Source organism: Pungitius pungitius, chromosome 12 (genome assembly GCF_949316345.1).
Source record: "Pungitius pungitius chromosome 12, fPunPun2.1, whole genome shotgun sequence".
Classification (NCBI taxonomy): Eukaryota; Metazoa; Chordata; class Actinopteri; order Perciformes; family Gasterosteidae; genus Pungitius; species Pungitius pungitius.
The window spans coordinates 14,907,537-14,926,341 of record NC_084911.1 but is presented as its reverse complement, the minus strand read 5'-3'; the positions used below and the strand labels follow the sequence as shown (position 1 = coordinate 14,926,341).

At 45.3% G+C, this 18,805-nt stretch overlaps 1 protein-coding gene across 2 annotated transcripts; it reads right to left on the bottom strand.

Moving 5' to 3' along the window:
* Positions 1 to 6,803: 6,803 nt before the first annotated feature.
* Positions 6,804 to 16,525, bottom strand: bcl2l12 (BCL2 like 12). Of its 2 annotated transcripts, XM_037477334.2 has the most exons (10): positions 15,329 to 16,253; positions 15,104 to 15,201; positions 14,956 to 15,014; positions 13,506 to 13,686; positions 11,312 to 11,510; positions 10,607 to 10,820; positions 10,282 to 10,386; positions 9,577 to 9,650; positions 9,222 to 9,485; positions 6,804 to 8,730 (listed from the first exon to the last, which is right to left on the bottom strand). In XM_037477334.2, coding segments are annotated over exons 3-10 (1,080 nt in total). In that variant the 5' UTR covers positions 14,957 to 15,014; positions 15,104 to 15,201; positions 15,329 to 16,253; the 3' UTR covers positions 6,804 to 8,688. The 2 variants fall into 2 exon arrangements, with proteins under 2 accessions (XP_037333231.1, XP_037333234.1); XM_037477337.2 differs by lacking the exons at positions 14,956 to 15,014; positions 15,104 to 15,201; positions 15,329 to 16,253 and adding an exon at positions 16,290 to 16,525.
* Between the last annotated feature and the right edge of the window lie 2,280 nt (positions 16,526 to 18,805).

Sequence of the window (18,805 nt, the reverse complement as noted above, 5' to 3'; positions counted from 1 at the left end):
AGTGATAAAGTATAGACTACTATTGCTTATTTGAGAAGCATTATCTAATCTAATATCAGCACACAGGCTAGTACGGTACCACTAAGTATCGGCAGTACTTTGCTCTCTGTGTGGCTTCTGCAGCTCTAAGGACATCTCATCTCCAGATGTTCCAAATGCTACCATTTTACCATCAGATCAGCTGGAAAGGCCCACGAGCCCTGCTTTGATCAAAAGAGCAAGCTTAAAGAGAGGGTTATGGACCGGTAGCACGGAACAATCAGCATCACGTGAGGAGCCTCAGTCAGCTAGGGGCGTGGCTTAGGTGTGCGTGTAAAGAAAGGGGAGGAGACAATAGGAATGGCTCTGCTGCTACAATCACATCAGTTATATCGCAACAAAGAACCAAACTTAAGGCTCAACTCCAAAGAAAATAAAGTTGATTTAAAGGTCGGCCGCCCGGATTATTTTTACAAAAGCGTATGCCTTTTTGTAAAGATGGTTCTGTACACTCACCGGCCACTTTATTAGGTACCCCATGCTAGTAACGGGTTGGACCCCCTTTTGCCTTCAGAACTGCCTCAATTCTTCGTGGCATAGATTCAACAAGGTGCTGGAAGCATTCCTCAGGGAGTTTGGTCCATATTTACATGATGGCATCACACAGTTGCCGCAGATTTGTCGGCTGCACATCCATGATGCGAATCTCCCGTTCCACCACATCCCAAAGATGCTCTGTTGGATTGAGATCTGGTGATTGTGGAGGCCATTTGAGTACAGCGAACTCATTGTCATGTTCAAGAAACCAGTCTGAGATGATTCCAGCTTTATGACATTGGCGCATTATCCTGCTGAAAGTAGCCATCAGAAGTTGGGTACATTGTGGTCATAAAGGGATGGACATGGTCAGCAACAATACTCGGGTAGGCTGTGGCGTTGCAACGATGCTCAATTGGTACCAAGGGGCCCAAAGAGTGCCAAGAAAATATTCCCCACACCATGACACCACCACCACCAGCCTGAACCGTTGATACAAGGCAGGATGGATCCATGCTTTCATGTTGTAGACGCCAAATTCTGACCCTACCATCCGAATGTCGCAGCAGAAATCGAGACTCATCAGACCAGGCAACGTTTTTCCAATCTTCTATTGTCCAATTTCGATGAGCTTGTGCAAATTGTAGCCTCAGTTTCCTGTTCTTAGCTGAAAGGAGTGGCACCCGGTGTGGTCTTCTGCTGCTGTAGCCCATCTGCCTCAAAGTTCGACGTACTGTGCGTTCAGAGATGCTCTTATGCCCACCTTGGTTGTAACGGGTGGTTATTTGAGTCACTGTTGCCCTTCTATCAGCTCGAACCAGTCTGGCCATTCTCCTCTGACCTCTGGCATCAACAAGGCATTTCCGCCCACAGAACTGCCGCTCACTGGATGTTTTTTCTTTTTCGGACCATTCTCTGTAAACCCTAGAGATGGTTGTGCGTGAAAATCCCAGTAGATTAGCAGTTTCTGAAATACTCAGACCAGCCCTTCTGGCACCAACAATCATGCCACGTTCAAAGTCACTCAAATCACCTTTCTTCCCCATACTGATGCTCGGTTTGAACTGCAGGAGATTGTCTTGACAATGTCTACATGCCTAAATGCACTGAGTTGCCGCCATGTGATTGGCTGCTTAGAAATTGGCAGAAACGAGCAGTTGGACAGGTGTACCTAATAAAGTGGCCGGTGAGTGTATGTTTCTTACAAAACATGCTTACAGTTACACACATACATATATCTTGTGAATAAATAGCTGTCCTACAGTCTGTTTCTTGTTATTTGGTGAACTCCTTTGAAGTGTGTGTGTGTTCTTCACAGCTTCAAAACACCTTTAGGTCAGAAGTCTTCAACATTTTTAAGGCCAAGGTCCCCCAAACTGATGGAGAGATGGAGCAGGGACCCCCTATTCCACGGAGTTTGGTCCGCCATCTTTTATTTTGGAGCTTTGCGTTCTTTAGACGTGAGAATAAACGCGATGTGATTGGCTAGTGCCAATGGCTCGAGCTACTGTAGCTGAGTGTGTGTATTGCATCCTGAAAGATAACGTCTTTTCCATCCATTTATGTGTTCGCTACAACATGTTGAATTCATGTTCATGTGTATTTAAGACAATAAATACAATTCTGATTCTGAAGACATTTAAATTTGTGGGAAAAAAATGGTTGAAAAAATAAATAATTGTCTTATCAACCAAAAATGTCGTGGCCCCCCTGCAGTACCTCCGCGGACACCTCATAGAAGACCTCTGCTTTTTTGTTCCGGGGGGTATTGCACGAAACCAGGATAAGATAACTTGGACTTTGTTGCACAAAAGCAGGTTGAATTAAACCCAGCCAAGTAACCATGGTGATTGGCTATTTGAAGCTAGCCTGCTGCAGACCAGCGCAAACCGTGGCACTGGCAACTCGCCGAGGTACTTCCTGTTGCAGGTTGCGGTGCCGCGGTGAGTCGTCGCAACTGCCTCGACTTTGCGGCAATTAACGTCTTCAGGAAGCACCCTGGAGAATGCAAATTGTAAATATTGATAAGACGCATTGTGTAATTAACCCAATTTATATGTATTAATGAATGATTTGCTTTTGTAACACGTTTTTGGTTGATTTCTTGGCTTCGTTGTGCATTTCCTGTTTTAAAGTTAGATGCTTTTATTTTGAAGGCAGCTCTCGTTTAATAACGGCAAGGCAATACGTGCAAACTGGTCTTAGCCGATATTATCTTAGCTGGACTTAAACTGGAAGACATTATAGCACTTATCAGCGTTTTGTCACTAAACCAATTACAACTAACAATACTAATACTCTCAAGGACCAAATATTATTGTCAAAATATGAAAACGGGATCAGTCAAGGCACTGCAACTGAACCTGCAGATCACAGTCGTACTTAAAATGAGTTAAACAGTCATATACAATATATGACAGTTAAACTGTCATATATTGTTGAAATGCTAATAGTACCGTTACCGTAACAGCCATGGCTCCTGGTACCTCTACCAGCGCTCCTTTAACTCGAGGCACCGGTCCATGTAGCTCCCTCGGCCGGGGGACCGGTACCTGAACTCGTGGCACCGGAACCAGCGACAGGAAGGGCCTCAGCGCGTTCTGCGCTGGACCCAGCTCTCTGCGCAGTGTGGAGTGAACAATTGTAAACGGGATGAGTCCATTCACCTGTTTCTTCCTGCTCCATGATGCCCATTTCCGGACCACGTGTTGAATGAATGGATTGATGTGCAGTAAAATGTTCCATGTATGAAGAAGGGGAGAATTGTGCAAATTGTGAGTCTCTCAGGACTTCTTGAGAAACCTGTGACCTGTCCGAGTTCACGATGGCATCCTGTCTAAGCAGAGGGACCCACAGAGGCCTTGACTGATCCTTATCCTGTCGGGGGCATCGCTTTACCACACCTGGGTTTTTTCCTTACATTCCTTTGTGCTGGGGGTTTCTGCTGACACAACACAGGTCCCTCTTCGGAGTGTATAAAACTCCTGCTCCCCCGCTCCTCTTGGTCAGATCTTCCTGCTTCTCTGAAGGAATCGTTTCCTTCCGTTTCAGCTGAATTGTAGTCATCTGAATTCTGTCTGTACTTAGGGCTTATGTTGATGATTTCTGTGTTCTTTATCATTTTTCTATATTCTAGTTAGTTACATTATATTACATGTCATTTAGCTGACGCTTTTATCCAAAGCGACGTACAATAAGTGCATTTCCACATAGAGATACAAACTCAGAAGAACAAGTAACAAGAAAGTACATTTTTCATCAAATAAACAGTTTCAAAACATGTTATAGAAAAGTGCCATTATAAGTACAATTTAAGTGCTACCATTTGTTAGTGCTACAGTTTGCTAGTGTTTTAGTCAAGATAGAGTCTAATAAGGCGGGTCTTTAGTGTTGGACGGAAGATGTAGAGGCTCTCTGCAGTCCTGATGTCATCAGAGAGCTCATTCCACCATCTGGGAGCCAGGACAGCAAAGAGTCGCGATCTGGCCGAGTGCTTTTCTCTCAGTGAGGGAGGAACAAGCAGCTTGGCAGATGCAGATCGGAGTGTGTGGGTTGGGATGTAGGGTTTCACCATGTCCTGGATGTAAACTGGTCCCGATCCATTCACAGCATGGTACGTCAGTACCAATGTTTTGAACTGGATGCGAGCAGCCACTGGTAACCAATGAAGAGAATGGAGAAGTGGTGTGGTGTGGGAGTATTTCGGAAGGTTGAAGACCAGTCGAGCTGCTGCATTCTGGATGAGCTGCAGTGGTCGTATGGAGGTACCTGGGAGACCTGCCAGCAGAGAGTTACAGTAGTCAAGGCGGGAGATGACAAGAGCCTGAATCAGTACTTGTGCCGTCTTCTGAGTGAGAAAGGGTCGTATTCTCCTGATGTTGTAGAGCGTGTATCTACAGGATCGTGTCGTCGCTGCGATGTTGGCAGTCAGGGAGAGTTGGGAGTCAAGGTTCCTGGCATTCTGAGTGGGCGTTAACACGGAGTCGCAGAAGTTAACAGTCAGGTCCTGAGTGGGCGAGTTTTTTCCAGAGAAGAAAAGTAGTTCGGTCTTGTCGGGGTTCATCTTCAGGTGATAAGCGGACATCCACTGGGAGATGTCAGTCAGACATCCGTGCCGCCACCTGAGTGTCCGAGTCGGGGAAGGAGAGAATTGGTTGGGTGTCGTCGGCATAGCTATGATAGGAAAAACCGTGCGAGCAAATGACGGAGCCAAGGGAGTTGGTGTAAATTGAGAAGAGGAGGGGACCCAGGACGGAGCCCTGAGGAACTCCAGTAGTAAGGGGACAAGGTTCCGACACTGATCCTCCCCAAGTTACCCGGTAGGTGCGACCATCAAGGTAGGATGAGAGAAGAGACAGTGCGGATCCTGTGACACAAAGTTCCTGAAGGGCGGAGATAAGGATCTGGTGGTTTACTGTGTCGAATGCTGCAGAAAGGTCCAGTAGGATGAGGACGGAGGAGAGAGAGGCGGCTCTAGCAGCGTGGAGTTGCTCCGCGACAGCGAGGAGAGCAGTCTCTGTGGAATGGCCCGCCTTGAAGCCTGACTGGTGGGGGTCAAGGAGGTTGTTACTATGGAGGTAGGAGGAGAGTTGGTTGAAGATGGCTCGTTCAATTGTTTTGGACAGGAAGGGAAGGAGGGATACCGGTCTGTACTTGTTTTCTTCAGAAGGGTTGAGGGTGGGTTTCTTCAGGAGTGGGTTAACTCTTGCCTCTTGTGTTGGGGAAACAGCCAGATAACAGAGCATTGTTAATGAGACATGTGAGGAAGGGAAGATCGGGGGCGATCGACTGTAGGATGTGGGATGGAATGGGGTCAAGGGGGCAGGTGGTGGGACGGGCCGAGGTTACCAAGGTGAGAACTTTGTTAGGAGTAAATACTTAATCATAAAGCGAGTTCAAGATACTTTTGATTTCTCACAAGGCTTTGTTGTGTTCAAATAATGAAGAAACACCAGACGGACGGGAGACATCTTGGGGTGAACAGTTAAAATTGTTTTCATTTTTTCATGGCTCATGGGGGGCGGCACAAGCAATTGAAAAAAAAAAATCCTCTGCTCCGCGAAGCAGTTTTCTATTATCTATCGTTTCACTGTGTGGGGAATTGGCAGATTGGCGCCCCCTGCGGCTGCAGGCGCCCTGCTTGCTGGAGGTGCTGTGCACAGAAGCTGTGTGTTTGAGAAGGGGAAAAGGGAGGGGCGCGCGGGGGACAGTTCACCTCTGGGTCACCCAAATGGAACGTTCGGATAAGGGGGGCACGGGTCGGGGGGATTCACTGTTCAATACGCTAATGTAATTAGTGGGCTAAAGTCAGTCACACCCCGACTTTCTTCCAAATAACGCACATTTCAATAATGATGAATGCAGGCCTATAGTTCCTGCACATTTTTGTTTTTTATGAATTGTGTGAAATGGCCAAAAAAAATTGGTAATACAAAACGATTATGTGTCACCTGTCACCAAGGTTAATTGGTTTAGTCGTGACTGACAGGGTTGGGGGGATGGAAAATCTGTTGCTTGTCAAGTCAGTGGCAAATAAAAACAGAGATGGACAGAAAAAGGTTAAAGCTATCAGGTTCCCACTATAGAAAGAAAAGAAAAGAAGAGGAGGAGAAACGAGCAAAAGATGAAGGAATGCAACTATGTTCTCTCTCTGTATGATTATACATTTGTCATGAATGAAGGTCTAAAATTAATTGGTGGGGTATCTCTTTTGTCTGTTAGCCTTTTTGCTTAATGCTTATACAACAATAATTCGGTTTGAACTCAACAAACACATGGTTTGTAATTTCACCATAATATGTGCTTTCAGTTCAGTTCAGTTCAGTTATTATTTATTTCCATCATTTGGCTTAACGTTAGGTCCTGTCTCTAACCAACGGAATTTTCAAATCTTTAGGTAGTTTCAAAGACGGACATTTGCTTTTTGCTACAACTATATTTTGTGACAAAGTATAGTTTAACAGTCAGAACGAAAACATTTTGGCAGATTTATGGATATAGTGTGTATTCAGTTAAGTTCTGATAACTTATACTGACATATTTTGTGCAAATGTGTGTTTCCTGTTGTAATTGCAACAGTAACTGGGTTCTGTTAAGTGTGCCTACAAGTATTTATACCGATCAGTAAAGGTGTGAAAGTATGTGACCACGCCCCCTGGGTGTGGTCTCCTGGTGAGTTCAATGTAGTTCGGATTTTGAAGGCCTCTCAGTCTATCAGTTGTGGTGTTATCAAGTATTACATGAATGCATTTCGGTAGATTACATTACATTGAATACAATCATAACTGTACATTGGCATTATTCTATTTATTACAGTTATCCAAATTACAGTAGTTTTATAACATTCCCATTACTTTATTGAATATATATCTCCAGAATCATGGTTGTATTTTGGTGTGCTAAATGCATTATATCTATGGTTAATTTTAATTAATAATTTATGAACCTGGTCGTCAATTTATTTTTTAGTATCCTACAGCTTCAATCCACAAATTTCCACCACAGTATTAAGAGGGCAGTTTGTGCAGGTGGAATAGAGTCAGTAGCTGTCCCACCCTGAATCCTCTCCATTACAGGCATTCCTTTGAAACAAGGGACCATCCCTAAACTGGGGTGAAGCCTCCATGGTGCCGGCCCCCAGTGCCAGACAAATGAGCCTTTTTTAACTGCTAAAATCAGTTTAGATCAAATATGTGAGCAGGCAAACCGTTAAGGCACTCACAGAGATTTGTGCATATTGTAAAACATATTCTCGCATTGTGAAAAGGGTTTGAAATGAGGCCTAGTCTTTAAGGCACATTTACAGGGGAACATTCATTTCCTCTGCTCACTTTTAAGGCAAAGTATAGGCTAAATAATAATACATTGTTATTATTCATATAGTGTTTTACATGCTAGGCTACTCAAATACAGTAAAAACAGCACATTTAGCACATGAACAGATACAGCAATAAAACCAACACATAAAACAATCATATTAAATCCAATTAAAACGGAGTGTACAACTTTCCTAGTAGTAGATATTTTTAAATCCCTTCAGCATTCAGTTGGTCAACAATTGTCTGCCAGGCTTTTTTTCTGTTTAATTACAGCTGCCGTATTCCTTTTTTTTGCATATTTTATGCTTCACCTCCTCATATATTTGATCAGTTGCTGCTCAGCGGGTGAAAAATAAGCTGCTTCTCCCCTCGTGCATCAGTAAATCTGTCGATTAGCGTGGTCTACTTAAGAAAGCAGAGGACGTGCACTTATCCCAGCTATGTGCACCTGAATGGACTTGGCTCCTCCTTCTCAGCCCGACTCGGCAACCAATTAAGATCACACCAAGTCAAGCTGTGCCTTTTCGCTTATCCTGGATTTATTGATTCTACCTTTGTGCAATACCCTCCAGGTTTAAGGGTTTGTGGTTATGTTATTACATTTGCAAACAGGCTTGGTAAGTGTCGGACATATCAGCAAAAGACCAGAGATCCTGGTTTTATTAAAGAGTCAGTTCCCCAGAAATCTAAAGACTTCCCTTTTCTTTAATAAAATAAGTCATCCCTAATCACAGCCTCAACACAATATGTTGCATTGAGGAGGTGAAAGGTTCTGTTCTTCCTCAGATGTGGAAGTAAAACTTTAAATAAACATACAACGAATAATAGAAGGACAATATTGAAATGGCCTCGAGCTCAACTTCAAATGTTTGTGTCATCACTCTGCTGGGCCCCGCCATCGCCACAAAAAATCCCTAAATGTATTTGACAGTGATCAAATGATTGCAGTACCTGTAACAACCTATCAACAGTAAAAAAGATGCTTGTGATGGAAGCTGCTGCAGGATCTTCAGCACTGCAACGGCTGCGGATTGATCCAGGAGGCAGCGTGGAAGCTCTGGGAGCATCACACGCTGTCAGTGAGGCAGCTTCAATTCACACATATAAAGTATACATACAGTCAAAAGGCTTTTTTTCACACAGATCTGCAGTAAGAAAACCTGGAACTGCAACAAGTGGAACATTTCATTCCTCTCAATCAGCAGGTCCTTGAATGAAATCATATACACAGCTTCTTCTTCTGACCATGTAAAGACAGAACTTTCTGAATCACACATGGACATGAATCAAAGGGCCTTCTGGAGCTTTGTCACAGTCCAGAAGAGACTCAGTGTTTTTGGGTTGACCAGTAGTCTCAGTCGTACTCCAGTGGCTCCTCCAGGTGTACCACGTTCTCCTGAAGAGGAGAGGAAGTGTGAGATAAGCATTAACAAAGTCAAATGAAGTTTAAACTATACTTTGGACTACTTACATATACATCTCAAAGCCATGCTTTGTTAAGTTAAGCCACTTTGCATGGACACTGGGGACTCTGTCTCTCTCATTAGAAACAGCCTTTAAGTGTTTTATTTTGAAATGTTCAAATTCTCATTAAAGTTACCCCTCATTAGATGCATTGGCTGGCTTTACTTTGATGGTGATTTTATTTCAAAGCTCCTCTGCCTTTCAAATGTCCTCACCTTCATGCTGCTGCTTACACATTATTAGCTTGTCCAGGGGAAGAAGGTTTCAAAGGTAGGGAGGGCTATGGAGACATTACAATCTGGGGTGTGCAGGCACAGGACCAGAGGCTCCAAAGTGGGTCCTTAATCCCCCCCCCCCAGAAACCCAGTGCTAGAGACTTGTGAGACATTGTGTTTGTGTAACATGTTCTGATGGATCACTCACCCATCCTCCGTGGCTCTTGACCCAAGGGGCAAAGCTCTCCATGTAGCACTCTGCATAGCCCTGCATGCGCTGGACTCCGGTGGCTGTAACTATCCTCCGGGAGACCTCCATGCTGACAGCCAGCCGTTGCAGCGTCAGACTAGCGGACGGCGGCTGGGCGGATGACCCGGATACCAGGCTGCTCCCGAAAAAGTCTAGAAGCTTGGAGTAGGATGCATAGGAAAGCCGGGCCAGACTGTTCCGTAGGAAGGGGTCCGACTCGATCTGTCAGAGTTTGCATGACGTAGTGCCTGTTTAGCTGCCCATATTTGACAAATGGATAATAATGCATAGTTCATGATGAAGCCCTTCCTACCTTAACGTTGATAGAGTCTCCCTCCAAAGACAGCACCTCGGCAAGCTGCTGCACCATTGCCTCTTTCTCACACCCTGCTCAAAGAAAATATGCACATTTAGGGTCATAGAGGGTAGCTCAGGGTATCAGAAGGTCCACTCAAGGGACCCGCAGTCCTCTTCAGATAGTAGATCCATCACTGGTTATCTAGATGGAATCACGGCTCCCTACAGCTTTACAAGTATTAACTAAGCTCTAAATACTGGAATACAGGTTTATGCACATCCAAACTGTGTCGGCATTATTGTGACATAATCTGGAGGTAGGAAAAGGTGCATTACTATTTAGTTATTGTTATGATTCATAATGAGAAGGGTCTCCTTTGTCGAATCAGGCGTGAGGAAGGTATGTGTGAAGTATCACACTCAACTGGATCAAATGTGAAGGACTTGATTTGAATCCATCGACAAAGCATACATCCGTCAAATATTCAGTTTCCCTGTGAAACACGTCACAGTGCATGCAGGATGCTGCGACCCCCCCTTGAAGCGTATCAAACCCCAAAGCTCTGCCATCACCAAAGGTTTCTGTATGCATCCTTTTGTCCTCCCTTCTCTCCATCACCCTCACCTTATTTTCCCTCAGTCCCCTCAAATGATTGTCCCTTGAATTATGTTTGTGTGTGTGTGTGTGTGTGGGGGGGGGGTGGGAGGGGGGTGTGATTACCTGGTGAAAGCTGGGCCGGGGGACTCAGTTTCTTTGTACTGTTGGACCTCAGGGCAATCTTTTCCAGTTTCTCTGCTACTTCATCATAGAACTGAGGAGGGTGGGCTACAGCAACACATCATAACTCTCCATTACACTTTGAACCAACCACTCTGCTGTAGTCATACCAATAAATATGCAGTGTGTATTTTGACAGTTGTTTGAGTAGTCCATACAGCCTGGTTTGGAGGTACACCTCATTGTAGTGCAGATTCAGACCACATGCACATTTTTATGTAGCAAATAAATGCACTCCACCTAAGGTGTGTGTGATGGAGGAGCTTACTGGGAGAGATGGGGGCCGGGAAGGCCTCTACGACTTTGTTGATTGCCAATGTGGAAGGCCTCTTGGGACGAGTGTCACAGCCATCTTTCTCCTGTTTGTCTAACCTTCTCCTGAAGAAATCGGAGAGCTTTTTTTTAAGCTTCTTTTGCTTCTTATGCGGTTTCTTCTCACTTTCATCTTCTTCCGATGTAGAGGAGGGGAGTTTGACACCATCCTGTGGAAACAGGTTCACGGGTTGCTCACATCAAAAAGTCTTACTCCCCCCCCAAAGCACCAATGTGAAGGACATATCTGATCATCTGCATATTGGAGAATGAGATGAGTGGCACAGAAACCATGCTTGTCCCCTGGAAACATCAGCCACTGGTGTACCAGTGGGAACCCACTCATCACTGAGAGGCCAGTGGAAAGAGGACTACCAATGGATTGTCGGAATGGACATGGCTCATCCTCAGTGTTCAATAAATATCATGACCTGCAGCCACAGTTGTTCATTGTGGTAGGAATTTATGCTTTTGGGCTAAAACCATTGCAATACCAAAAACACGGGGACACCTGGTCAGTTGTCTGTAGAGACCCAAGTGCTGGACAGACTGACTGACAGATGGACCCACCCAACAGTATTATCGAGACCCAGCCCCAGGGGGCCTCAATGTGAGCTCTTTTTTTAGGATACACAGCCGACTAAAATGAACCTTTCCTTACATCTGTGTGATCTCTCAGGTGAGACACTCTCGTCTTAGGGTCTCTGTCCAATGAGCCTCTAGGGTCTTGGGCAGGAAAATGTTTGCTGTTGTGACGGGGAAGCTGCTTTATCAAATCCTTGAATCCAGTCCTCTTCTCATCTGCTGAGTTGGAGCCGTTTGCCTGACGATCCGAGGCGGGCTTTGGCTGCGGCTTGGAGCTATGGAAAGGGACAGAGTCCGGTGAACAGGGCTGGTAGAACCATGATGCTTAAGCCTAGTTGATGCTTCTGCCCTTTCGGACAAGGACACGCAGACACAGAGCCCCTTGCAGCCCCCCCCCCCCTCCTCCCTTGTGTGCTTGCGTGTGTTGACCCATTTTTCTAAACTTGCGTCAACAGCTACGCGAGATCACGCAGCCCTCAAGGCTGTGATTGGTCTGCTAACTACATCCTTTACAGAGTCTCACATTTCTGGTTTCATAGCATAATTCCGCCGTTGTTAAAACGACGATTTTATACGAGAGAATGAATCGGTTTGAAGAGTTTTTGTCGGAAGAAATCCGTAAATATGACCACTGATACAACCCGTCATTGGTGGACTATGTGTCACGGAACGTCCGACAACGCCTCCTCCTGGTTTCACCAGATCCCTCTCTCCAGAGTACTAGGACTGCATCTCCCATCATCCATCTCTGCTCTCGTTATCCCCTCTAATCATTATTAGTGTCACCTGTGTGTCATTTACTCCCCTTTATTTAGACTCCCCCGTCCAGTGCTCATTTGTGAAGTCTTGTTACACCCAGGCCTAGTTTCTAGAGTACTTCCCGGTTGGAGTTTGTGATGTATGTCGGTATTTCGCTGCTGGCTTGCCTGTGTTAATAAAGTACTGCAAATGGATCCGACTCCCTCTGCGTCACACTATGACATACGCAAAACAGGTAATACGGCAGCTGTAACTAAACAAAGAGAAAAAGCAGACCATCGCAGACCGACTGAATGCGGAAGGATTTAGAAATATCTCCTTACTAGGAAAGTTGTACACTTTCTCCCACGACATATAAAACATGCTGCTTGCAAAAAAGCGCAGTGCCACACAGACCATCTGTGGGATGGTGAGAGCAGGCTTCGGACCCAGCAGTCTGCACAAAGGTACTCGTGGGGAACAGCTAAAGGGTCTGATCTGTCCCCAAACAGCCTCTCACGTCTGAAAGCACGTCTTAATATCAGCGCTTCTTCATCCAACACGTCGTTCAGAAGTGGACATCATGGTGCAGGAGGAAACACATGTGAACGGACTTTATAAATCGCCCTCGTCACAATTTAGACAGTTTACAATTGTTCACTCCCCACTGCGCAGTTTCGCCCACCAGCGCTCTTAGCCTGGTCTGGAGCAGGCTAGCTTCAAAGAATAAATCGCCATGGTTACTAGGCCGGGTTTAATTCAACCTGCTTTCGTGCAACCAAGTCCAGGATTACCTGGATAGCCCGACTTAATCCCTTATCCGGGTTTCGTGCAATAGCCCTCTGGTCTTGAATCTAGATTGCTCGTCCTTGAGGTCCCGGATGTTGTGTTGGATTTTTTGCGGTTGAATTATTTACGGGTTGGATTTTTTGCAGTTGCATATTTTGCGGTTGAATATTTTAACGTTAAATTTATTGCGGTTGAATCTTTTTTGCAGTATTTAACTGAAAAACATTCAGATACATAATTTCGATGCGTAAATATTCAGTGCTAGAAATCCAATCACCTTTTTCTTTCAAAACTTGATGACACAGATTTACTTCCATCATGGCGTCCTTATAGTGGACGCAGACCTCTGCAAACATCGGTTTGCCGGTCGAGGGGTGAACAAAGTTGTGGCAGGAAAATAGGGGGCAAATGTGTCTGCGAAAGAAAATGCGATTAAAAGCAGCAGTGGGGATGCACGGGGCAAAAAAGTCTCTCCTTGACTTAAGGCCACGGACTTCACCGTCCATTTGACGGATGAAGAATTCCAAACAACGAGCCATAGTGTCATTCAGTGACATTGTATTGGAAACAAGTCTACTAAGTTTCGTGTGTGTAGCACCCGGCTCCTCCTGCTCTCTCCTCAGGGTGTGAAACTATCAGCCAAGGGGAAGGACATCTTCATCATGTTTAGACACCAGGTAAAAACAGAGAAGTGTGTTGTCGAGAACAGGATCACAAAAAACAGAACTTTAGAGCTATTTCACCTGTACTTGTTGTGCTCTTTGTAGGCCCCTCCCACTGGGCCAGGCCTCTCACTCAGAGGGGTGGAGAGGGCTCGATGGAGGAAAGCCTGGATCACCAGATGAGTCTCAGCCTTGACCTCCAGGAGAGAGATGGAACAGACCGAGGAGACAGAGGAAGGGCGCCCTCCAGACTCTGACATCACTAACACCGGGGGAAACAATATGTGATTTTATTATTCTGTTATAAAAGAGAGAACATCCTCAAAATACAGCATGGGGTATGTATTGGTACAAGCATTTGGTTTTCAACAAAACCATATTATTATGATATTATATGCAAAAAATGTATATATTCTGCTATTTTTAAGAGGAAGAACTGATTAACCAAAACAGCAACACTGGCAATTACACTTAACAAACAGAGAGAAACATGTTTTTCTGAAGATTCAAAAGTAACATTTGTTTTCTGGGGGTAAAATAAAGTAAATTTTATGAAGTACATTAGTCAGGTGACCCAAATTCTCACAATCTGTAATGTTGACACACAATCTGTCATCTATAACATGTTTTGAAACTGCTTATTTGATGAAAATTGTACTTTCTTGTTACTTGTTCTTCTGAGTTTGTATCCCTATGTGGAAATGCACTTATTGTACGTCGCTTTGGATAAAAGCGTCAGCTAAATGACATGTAATGTAATGTTTTGAATATGAGATAGTGGATGTGGAAGACTTGGGGTCATAGCTTTTACAATACAGAAATCAAGTAGAACTATGTACAGTTTTATTGAGTAATTATAGTGAATTCATTCAGATTTTTGAAAGATACAGAGAATGTCTTCTCCTGACTTTGGACCCAAGTGGCACTGTGGCGCTGTGGTTCTGAGTGAAACTCTCTACCATGACATGATATTTGGTACACATAGCAATGATCGACTCTAGATGAATTAAAATAACAGCTCAATTCATGGTAATGCCATGAATGGTATATTAATGGCCCTGGCCGTCGCCATCTTACTTGCAACTAGTGAACCGGAAAAGACCGTCTTTGGTCTGCATGGAGCTATACACGGCTTGTCAATCACAGTAGCCCCGCCCTAAATCATACCCTGATGTATGGTCTATTTCACTCGAAATAGAAGATAGACGACGTGCTGTATTGAAGACTTGAAACTGGAGATTGAGACAGTAAAATCCTGTTTACAGGGTTTACTGAGAGGAGCAGAGTAATTTTCTGACTTCCATCTGTGGACGCTTTAAAAACATGAGGCATTGGATTACATACCGTAATTATCTTAACTATTTCAGTCTGGACTTACATGACAGATTGACTCATCAAACTGCTAAAAAATGTCATTCTGAGACTGGTTTCAGCTGGGAGTCAATGTCATGTCTGCACAAGTTATATTTAATATAGTATTAAAACAAAAAGAAGTGAAGTGAAAAGAAAACAATCAACTTCAAAAACTCACTGTAGAGGTGTATGAAAAATTGGTGGTTATGTCCGTTACATGTGTCTCGAGGAAATCCACTGAGTGATAAAGCCACGGGTTGAATTATCACCAAGCGTCATGAAACATTCCATCCACGACATAGTGAAAGTAAAAGAAACAAACGGACCTGGAAAATCCAGTCCGTCAACATTCATTGTAGTCCTTAGTTAGTTAGTTTCACTTCTCTGGTCTACGCTCCGAGTCCCAAACATCCCTTTTGTTTAACTTCATGGATTTATTCACATTTGAATATCGTTTCCAAAACAATTGAGAAAAAGTCAAAACTTGATATTTAAAAGTATTGATTTGAATCAACCAGTCAACATAGTGTGTAGTAAAAGTCCCTACATACTTGGAGAAACCGGTTTGCTGTCTTTTGAGTGGAATCTTGCTCTTCTCGTCTGCAGTTGTGTTACAATAAATGGAGGTGACGTGATGACTTCAGAATGAAAGGTAGGAGAGCCTGAACCAGGAGCTCTCTTCTACTGGTCCAGTCTCCAAACATCTGACCCGTCTCCATGAACAACCAGACACTGTCCAAAGAGGCAAAACCAGGCCGTGAGCCAGCAAAATAACCAACGTGAAGGTCTCAAGCAGGAAGACGGATCCAAAGATCCAGTCACAGACAACACGGGACAGGTTGGAAAACGTCTCGAACTCCCCAGAAGGCTCCTTCAAAGCACGTAGAGCCTTTGCATTGAGCCGCGGCCCGAGAGGGACACACGAGCCGGGACTTTCACCAAGCCCAAGTGAAACCAGGCGCGGTTTCGATCGTTACTTTAGTCGACTAGTTGGTTTTGAGTTGACTACTTTGTGTTGTAACAATGATCTTCTTCTGACCTCAGCGAAGACGCCGTTTAAACCGTGCTAACCATCTCACAACTACTAACCACGCGCCCTCAAATCAGGGCTCAGGAGACTCATGGTAGGTGTCCCCTTCATCTGAGGTTCCTGCTCACAGGTCCTTGCACTGAGGGAGGGGGACACACCTCTGTCCAAAGACTGAGTGAACACCAGCACTGTGGTCACACGACAAGAAGAACACGTAATAATGTGTCAATGACAGGAAATGCTCCTCTGGCCGGTAAGTAGTGTCGGCACGCATCCGACCGGGGGAGAAGGAGGAGGAGGAAGAAGGTTACGGGACGGGAACCCGGGACGGCGAGGACCCGCCACAACCACCAGGAAATACGAACGGGAGTTCTCTTCCATTACCACCGAAACACTTACCGTTAAGTTCACGGACTCACTTTACCGAGCTGATCAAACGAAGGACCCACGGAGGTCCACTTAAAAGAAAAGCTTCTCCCTACCGCGTATCCGTGTGTTTCGGCGCTTTCCCCCGGACCGCCGCTGCCTCGTGTCCCGACCCCCGGGTGTGCGATCGGCCGCACGGTGCGTGGACGGACTGCGGTCACGCGGACCACATTTCAAAACGACATGCACCTCTATTCACGGCGTTACGGTAAAGAGGGTTGTACAGCCCAAATGCCACTCTTCGTCATCTCTGTAGGACCTCCTCTATACTCCATCTATTCTTTCATGATATCTTACAACTATGTCGTTTTTGAGAAAATGAAAGTCAGTAGAAATTAGAAATCAGAAATTTACATTCCACTTAATTTGTGCTCACAAAAACCTCCTCTATGCCCATGTATATTTGTAAATATTATATTTTACTGCATAGTTTTTGAGAAAAAAAAGATAAAGTGACAATGTATTCATAATTTCCCAATCTTTGAACTGCCTTTAAAGCTGCTCTATAAAATATCTAATTCCAATTGCTGAACAGTCTCTCCTCTCCCCTGCATGGTAGTGTTTGTTGCCTGACTTGCTAATCATCCTCTCTGTTGTTGGTCCTTTACAATGGGTCCACACTGTGACATGACTTGCTACACAGCTAATCTGTTGTTGGGAGAACCTGCGAAGACTCTGCTTTCGGAGCATTTGAGCATTCTTATCGTACCACAACCTCAGTCCATTACCACCTCACTGGCCACTCCGTTGCCCGACAAATTCTAAAGAGGCCAACCCCAGCAGGAACCTATCCCACCGTGCTTGCTTGGATAGACCTCTTGTAGGCCTTAAGAATACTTTGTTTTAATTAAACAGTTGGATTCCCATGTTTCGCATCAGCTCTATGTCAGATGCTAGGCTTCAGATAAGGCAACCAACCCGTAACCCCCGTGGACGAGCACAATAGCTGGGGAGTTCCGCGAGAAGAGCCTGGTGCCCGTCTTCCACGCGGGGCGATGGACAATGGCCCCACAAGAGCCCCTGTGTTTGGGAGCCGCAAGATAGGCCGCAAGATAGGCCGCACCTCCGGCCGGCGGGGAGAGGAGCAACTGCTTCCACAGCCCTTAGAGCCAATCCTTGTCCCGAAAGTTAAGGATCTGATTTGCCCACTTCTCTTACTGACCTTAAATCTGGCTGTTCACCTTGGAGACCTGCAGCGGATATGGGTACGGCCGGGAGCAAGATCTACACTTTTACTTCCAGATTTTCAAGGGCCAGCAAGAGTTCACAGCTTGCCACTGGAACCGTGACACTTCCCAGGGCACCGGCCCCTCTCTCTCACAATGAAAAGAAAACTCTCCCACGGTCTCGCCCCCAGATGGATTTGCACATCCGGACCGCTACGGGCTTCTGGCTTTGCCCAGCCCAGGCATAGTTCACCATCTTTCGGGTCCTTTCACATGCGTTAATGCTCCAACTACTGGCAAGACGAGCCAGTGGTGCGTCCGACCCTGAATGGCCCGGGATCCCACCTCGGCAGGCGAGCACTGACCTTCACTTCCATTGCACCAAAGGATTTTGTTGCACCCTCTGACTCTCACGTGCGTTAGACTCCTTGGGCCGTGTTCCAAGATGGGTTGCCAACTTTACCATTGACCCTTTTACAACGCCAGGCTCTTGGGCTCTTTCTTACTCCCTTGCAGCTACTGCAGTGATACTTGTTTTTCTTAGCAGCTTGGCTATCCCCCACCGGAATGGGAGAGAGGCTCACAAACTACTGGAGCGGCCGAGGAGGGTCCCGCCATAACCTGCACCAACCCCCAGCAAACACCGCTGGAGTGACTACTTTAACCTGAAGTCCACCAGACTGGTTCAACGGGGGCCCTGCCTCGGCCCCCAATGGGTGAGGGGAAACTGCGCCCGAGGAGGAAAAAGGGCCCGACAGGGGTCCCTGCACTGGGCATCCGGGGTCTGCACTGAAGGGGACAATGGACCCACTGAGCTGAATTTAATTTTCTCCAAAACTGTACAGTAAAGGTTTATGAAAATCAAGTATAATTACAATGTAACCTTTTATCGATCTTGTTTAAAGACAGATCACGGATAGGGAAATTACAAATATACTCTTTAAATCTCTCAAAAACTGTAGAGTAAATATCATGGAAATAGGCTGGGGCATAGAGGAGGTCCTAATCACCAACAATTAAGTGAAACCTTTTAGGGATCTGGTTTAAAAACAGTTCAAGTATTTGTAAATAACAAAAGGTGACAAATAGGGACTTTTGAGGCGTATAAGCTCCATTACAGTAATGCCTTGAATAGAATTGCATTTTGAAATGTGGTCCACATGACCGAAATGTGGACCCGGAGGAATGTCTTCCCAAGGATCGGTTCGAGCAGCACAGGGGTCTGTTTCAAGAAGCGGGTTTAGTGGAAACTCAGAGTTTGTTAACCCTGAGATGAGGGAAACTCTGGGTTGTCTGTTTCAGAAAGGGAGGAAACTAAGCCTCAGTCAGGGTCAGTCACTATGGCAACTGAGCCTGCTAACCTAACCTGGTCGAGAGCAGGTTTTCTTCAAGAAACCTTTAGTTTC